Here is a 7,106-nt window from a genome sequence, read left to right as displayed (position 1 = left end):
GTGTTTTTTTTTCATTTTACTTTTCCCAGCAGGAGCCCTTCATGTCTGTTTCTATATTCTATTTTGCCTTGCTTTGCTTTATTTTTTTCCTTTTTGGTATTCAGTGCTAGCTATATTTCTCTGCAGACTTTTGAACTATTTCTTGGCTATCTAGCTTCCTGAAACTTGAATTTATTTGCACCCCAGTAAGAGCTGTACAGTTTTACCCTTCTTGTTCTTTAGTTATTTTTGCTCTTCACATACAGCATTTTTTACAAGACTCATTTATTTAAAAAAAATGTGTTATTTCCCTTTGCTTTTATCAGAACCAGTATTGCAAGTCATCAGCCACAAGTAGGAGAAACGTCTTTTATATATCTCCATAAAGGAGAGATTAAGTAATAATCATTTCAGCCAAAACAAAAGTTTGAAACAATGCTTGAAACAAGCTACCAGAGATTTAAGTGTGTTATACAGAATAGAACAGATATAACGAGATTTTCAAAGCAATATAGAAAATAGAATGTACCTTTTAATTTCATGCGTAATATACACAAAGTGGCAAGCTGTAAGTAATAAAGTCATGATATAACTCTGAACACCTTTTAACACAAAGGTGTGATTAAAATAGGCATCAATGACAAGCAGGTATAACTGAAATAGAAAGAAAAAGAGATATCATTACTTTTAAACAAATACAGTTTTTGGATAGTTTTTCTTTCCTTGAAGTAAAAGGGTTGAAATGTCAAAAGCAGCCTACAGAGCACTAGAAATGCAGAGGAAATTTCACATCAATAAAATTTTACTCAGAAAGGGTTAATCAAGAGTTGTGGTAAAAATAGGTGAGCAGATGCCCAGAAGTAAAAGGACAAACAATAAGAGAAAGGAGTAAAAAAGAGACAATAGGAGAGGAGAAATGAAACATAGTTATTTTTTACAAATAAGACTGGTAATATTATTAAAGATTTAAAAAAGAGAGGAAAATGCATCTTGGTGGTAGGATCAATAAGAGGACTGAGATCGACTCTATCCATGCCTTTTATTCTGCACTAACTCGCATGCTGATACTGTTTATTACTGTATTAGTGCACTGTGCTCAGGGACCTATGCCATCAGCACAGTATTTTGTGGGTTTTATCACTCAGAAAAGATTTTAAACACAAGCTGCTAACGTTGTTCAATCTTTTTTGTTTGTTATTCACTCCCAGTAGACAAGGTATGGGTTTTCCCCTTAAATGAAACTATTCGAAATCATCTCACCTGATGTGTTTTACCCAGGCGCCATCGCTGCCCTCATAAACCCACAAGGATTTATGATCATGGACAAGTGCCGTGCCTCACAACAGAGTATGTGGAAAAATATCCCAAGTACAGCAACATCGCCCCTTCGCGGAGCCTTAAGCCGAAACAAGAGTATCAAGTGCATCGTGGGAAAATGGAAGGAATTACAACATTTAAGTAAACATTTTGAAGCAATGTGTTTTACAGTTACTCTATAAAGTTTCTCATGCTTTCTCTTTTAAGAGAGGAATGAACATTGTGTTGCAATCATTTCCAAAATGCAATCATTGCATCCTTTACTCTTTCAGCATATTTAAAAGTACACAGTTTGAGTGTAGAAATACAGTTACCACAAAATGGTCATTAACAAAAAAAGTGAAGCACACATACAACAAGATTTGCATTCTTTACAGCATCCTTTAACCTGTAAAGATAATGGAGAATTTTTGTTCTTGTTTTCAGCCTGCTTTGGAAATGTAGGTCTTACTGAGCCTGAAAAAGCTGGCAAGCTGCAGAAGTCTGCATGTGTGCAATCTGAGATAGTGGGAAAATGAAACCTTAAGAAAAAGGAAGCAGGATTTTTATATTCATACAGTTCTAAATTATTAGGAGTCTGAAGAAAGATAACTGTAAAGGGGTTCAGTAGGTCTGTCCTGTCAGTGCACGGACTCAAATGTTAAGCTTACAAAGTTAAAGAGCATCTCTCAAAGAGTTAGAAAAAGACATCACTCATTCATTGTTAATAATGTGACAGGAGCATAAACCTTTCTTTTTCTCCTATTGTTTTTCTTTTAAGCTGCAAGGGTATCAGGTGAAACTTCTTTATTTATTTAAAAAAAAAATCAAAACGGACATACATGGAAAGGCCAAATGCCGTCGTGCAACATCGGTTGTGTATTGCATATACTGTTCAAACACAGACATATGTAACACACACCCTTTCGGCGTAATCTGTCCGTATAAAAATGGTGAAATGCTGTTTCTGACTATATTCCATTTTCCTCATGCAATCAGTAAATGCTGCCACTTGTAATTTGATCTTTGCTCTCCTTCTGCTTACTGGATCATTTCTTTGTAAAATTACAGCAATTTTTTCTAGTCTCAGATTTTTTAAAGAATATTTTTGAACTGTGAATGGAACTCGGAGTGTTGAAAAAGTTGCTTCAACATCTGCCTTTGAATAAAGGCTATATCACACATCAGAATTTATGTACTAGGGTTTTCTTTCCTCCTTGCTATCCCTCTAACCCATGGCATCAAATTGATTTCTCAGTGTAAACATTAGAAAGTTACTGTTTTTCCATATAATGGAAAAATGATAAAAATTACTCCCATTAGAAAAAAAAAAAAGGCAGCTTTTTAACCAGTGTTTCCTTTTTCCCCAGATCTGATTATTTGCCGTATGATATTGTGAAGCGACCTTTTCAGGTGCCAGAAGAATATAAACCAAAGACAGGAGAGATAGAACTGGGAACCACATACCAGAAAGATTATAACGTTCATAAAATACAACCAGTGACATTAGTAAGACCTCTAGAGAGAAAACATACTACAGGAGGAAAATTGGATACCATACCAACCTATCAAGGTAATAACATGCCACCTTTAGAAAGAGAAATAACCAAAACTTAGATATTGAATTGTCTATATTAGAAACTGGATTTCTCAGTTTGGGCCAGAGAATAAGACATAACAGAAAGCAGGTGATAATGCCTTAAGATGTTCAGCACTCCAGTTGTTTAGAGGTGAAATTTGGTGGTTCTAAATGAAAAGCCTTCTCTTAAGGTTTTCTTGACTAGAAGGACAGAAATTCTAACATACACTTGGTTAGCCTTTCTCAGGCAAAAGTTAGTTCTAATGAAGTGCCAATATAACTTTCACATAGTTTTAGCTTACATGACACGTATTTTTCCACAGTGTAGGTCAAAAGTTCGTTTTAGATTTCTGTCTTGTGTACCATATAGCTTGCATATCATCCTACTAATAATCTGTTTTTTCACAAGTTATTCTGTTACAATGGTCAGCACAAAGGCACTAAATTTCCTTCTGAGGGATGCTGGCAAATGACTTTGATACACTTTATACCAGTAGAAAATTTTATACATGAATTGTGTTACTGAATTTGTTACATGAACTGCATTGTAGCCTCCATTAAAAGTATGTAGAAATAAATTATGAGATATATGACCTATTACAGTGATGAAAATCAAGATGTTCCTGATTATAAGGACCGGTGGTATGAAAAAGATAGTTGAAGTAACAAGAAACAGGAAGTTAGAATGCTTGGTGCAAAATGAGCAGAGGAGAAAGTGTAGCGACAGACAGAGTTGAAAGGATAAAATTTGCGAAAAAAGGCTCTTTAATAAAACCTTAGAATTATATTTCACTAGCTTCTTTAAGCTTAGGCTTATGCTAGACAGAAATGCATTTATACGAATACATTCTATTTACATTAATTGTAAATAATTAATAAGGAAATTTAAATATTTCTGTTTAGCCTACATGTAAGTAGTAATGAATAATTCAGCTTGGTCTCAGCATACAACTACAGCAGCATGCAACTGCTTCATTTAAAACGTATCTTAGCAGTGCAACAGGGAGTAAGGATCCAGGAGTGAAAAAACACTGCAGTACAGTGATTGCAAGACAACAACTTGATATCAGCTGCTTGTGCAGAACTTTAGACTGGGCAGTGAGTTTTGTAACTACGGCAGAACAATCTGTTAGTAAAAAAAAACACACAGAAGCCAAGGAAAAAAAGTCCCAAGCTTTAAGATGATGCAAAATTGATATGGAAATTTGAGAGAGAATTCTCCCAATCTATAGGGAACATGACTCTCATTGACCTACAGGGTTCCTTTCAGTCTTATATATTTGCATAAAGTTCTAAGTAAAATCTAAGATATTGTTTATGAAATGTATATATGGATGTTTTCTCTATAGAACACACACTAAATATGTACATGCTTTTTCCTTGAGAAAATAGTCAAAATAGGGCATCCTGTTCAATTTTTTTGTCTGTTTTTATCACACCAGTAATAGAAGACAGTTTTGTCATATCATAAACATGCAGCTAACATTATCATTTTCAATTACATCCGTTTTCTCTGTTTTGCCATATTTAACACCAGAAGAATTGGGCTTAATTTTAAAGTAATGGTCTTAAGTAATAATACTTGTATGGTGAAGTTTTGTTTTTGCCTTAAAGATGACTATAGGTCATGGGAAGTTCAAAGAAGGGAACCTAGTAAGGCGGAGCATATATACCACCCACCTACAGAGAAGTTTGGGAATTCTACTACATTTCAAGATGACTTTGTTCCCAAGGAACTGATTCTCAGACAAAGTTTTAAACCTCGTGTAGCCAAGCTTTCAGATGTGCCTTTTGATAGTGCTACTAGTCATCGCTCTTCTTACATTGTGCATCAGCTGCAGCCAAAATTCATAAGAGCAAAAGAGGCGTATAAGCCAAGCAACCAACCCTTTGAAGATCTCACAACCCACCGGAATGATTTTAAAGGGCTACCTGGGCAACTTGTAAAGAGCTGCAAGCCTGACAATGCAAAAGTTGGATCCAATGCACACTTTAATGGAGTCACTGAATTCCAGGATCGTTTTCAGCCATGGCTAGTCTCCTTGCCGGAGCTCCGCAAAACAAAAGAGTACGTTCCACCTCCAGGCAACATGGATTTCAACTCCACGAGCCATCTTGATTATGTGAAACATCAGATTGTTCCTGCAGTCCCCATAAGACCAGTTTCTAATGGAGGAAGAACCAGTGCCCCTTTTCAAGGGAATACTACTATGAAAGAAGATTTTAAAGCCTGGGGCACCTGTCGGCAAGAGATTATTAAGAACCAACAGGAAATTCCAAAACCCACGGGAAAATTTTATGATTTAACTACATTCAAATCTGATTACCTACCACATCAGATCATTCCAGCTCAAAGTTTCAAACCTGTACATGCTATAGCTCCTAGTTCAGCTCCTTTCCAAGATGAAACTATGTATCGCACAGAATACACTCCACAAAAACAGGAGATCTGCCCAGCAAATTACCCATCTCCTCCAGGTTATGTCTATGTAAACACAGATTCCGGCGGTCACAAATTCTTCCGCTTGCTTACTCCAGAATCTTTCGAGTCACATAGTAATCCTATTCCAAAGGAAGTAGGTGTTGTTTCATAACACCTAAATGGAGTATTTCAAGCACCCTAATGAAATTACTGCAATCCTACTTTGTCATTTGTTTTCTTTAAGTAACACTGAAAGCAAATTAAATAATGCAAATTCTGCTTTTAAAAGCATTTGAACTAATAGCTTGAAGAAAATCAAAACAAACACAGACATTTATTACCAGACTCGTTGTAGGAATAATGCATCTTATGTGGCAGCTATTATTTTTTTGATTGTACATTCTAGTTTCCTTCACTTCCCACATTTCGTTATGCTCCACCTCAGGCAGATGCATTGTACTTCTAATTTTTTCAGATTTTCTGTAAATCAAACAGTTGTATTTGCAAACCAGCAAGTATCTTTTGATTGTAACTTCTTTTTCGTGGTAAGCATATAATAGCGCAATAGTCTAAATAATTAGCTCATCAGTTCAGTTTTTCATATTGCCAATACTTCAAGTAATCCGGTAAGAAGACTTTTTCTCTTTACATTTGGCTGCCCACATCATAACATAGTACCCCATGACACCTGGGTATTTCTAAAAACCTGGTTTTAGCTTTAGTCATCATTACTTTTCCTTCATTTGGTTCTGAGGAGAGTATGAAGGTCACACTGTAATTTCTGATAGCAATTAAGAAGAAGTAACCTTGCTCTTTTTCTGTACACATACTTGAAATCACTCAGACATAAAAAGCAGGTCACCAGACTGTTTCCTAATTCCCCCGATGGTGCTTTTTCAGCCTTACTTCCAAAGGAAACAGAGCTGATGCAAAGCTTTGCGCACACTGACACACTAAGTGTGTGTTCTCCCCACCTCAGTAATTTTTAAACCCAGTGTGGAAATTCAATCAAATTTCACAAAGAGTTTTCACAGATGATTGTTTTTCAAGTTTAAGGTATGTGGTGAGGAAGCAGAGAGACTCAGGCTCAGAAAGTTAAATATCCATCCACCACAGTTTTTGATCCTGCTATCTGATTTTTAAAGCTAAAGAGACTGTTATTGCTGCCAAAGTTCACTGCAGAGGCAGTCTGAAGGGAAAAATGACAGAAAACTGTAAAGGTGCATGTAGAGATAACAGAAAATAGTGTAAACTCAGTTAAAAAAATAAATACTAGCTGAGATGCAGAAATATCTAGACAACCTGGCTTCATTCTGTCTGCTCTTCAAAGAATTACTTGTTACAAATACACAGAAATTTTGTTGAAATTTTATATGCAATGATTATGCTTCTGTATATTTATTGTTTCCTCTTTGTATCTTTACCTGATTTTGGGAAATCTAAATGAACTGATTGAAAGTCCCAGTAAATCATTCTGCGATTAAAAGTATTAACATGTTTTATCATAGTACTCCAGAATGATTTTTTAATGATTTTTAGTATTGCATAACTTGTACACATTGGTATAGGGCAGTCATTTGGGTTCTGAAGGATTATGTGCTGATATTTCATAAACCAAATCACCAAAAAAGCATTGCATGAGAGAGCCAGATATTGCTAGAGCATCACTTACATTTTAGGTAATTATTGTCTTTGTACTGTGTTTTTATAATAGGATTTACTCTGTTAAGGAAAAAACAATTGAATTAAACTTTTCTCTCTGAAGATTATTCATGCCTCCTCCTGGTAAAGACATGATTTGGATTGGGAATGAACAAGGGCAATATAAAG

General features: G+C 35.4%; 1 protein-coding gene across 1 annotated transcript; it reads left to right on the top strand.

The window, feature by feature from the left end:
- The first annotated feature begins 1,264 nt into the window (after positions 1–1,264).
- On the top strand, positions 1,265–5,448 carry FAM154B (family with sequence similarity 154, member B). The gene is made up of 3 exons (XM_009864516.1): positions 1,265–1,437; positions 2,646–2,848; positions 4,469–5,448. Exons 1-3 carry the CDS (start codon positions 1,415–1,417, stop codon positions 5,446–5,448), a joined length of 1,206 nt encoding a protein of 401 aa, XP_009862818.1. The 5' UTR covers positions 1,265–1,414.
- Positions 5,449–7,106: the final 1,658 nt, after the last annotated feature.

This window comes from Apaloderma vittatum, unplaced genomic scaffold (genome assembly GCF_000703405.1).
Source record: "Apaloderma vittatum isolate BGI_N311 unplaced genomic scaffold, ASM70340v1 scaffold11022, whole genome shotgun sequence".
Taxonomy (NCBI): domain Eukaryota; kingdom Metazoa; phylum Chordata; class Aves; order Trogoniformes; family Trogonidae; genus Apaloderma; species Apaloderma vittatum.
This window is presented reverse-complemented; position numbering and strand designations above follow the sequence as displayed.

Coding starts and splice junctions, on each gene's coding strand:
- FAM154B (XM_009864516.1), top strand. CDS start 1,415: ATGGAAGGAATTACAACATTTAA. Junction 1,438..2,645: donor GAAGGAATTACAACATTTAA/GTAAACATTTTG, acceptor CTTTTTCCCCAG/ATCTGATTATTTGCCGTATG. Junction 2,849..4,468: donor TACCATACCAACCTATCAAG/GTAATAACATGC, acceptor TTTGCCTTAAAG/ATGACTATAGGTCATGGGAA.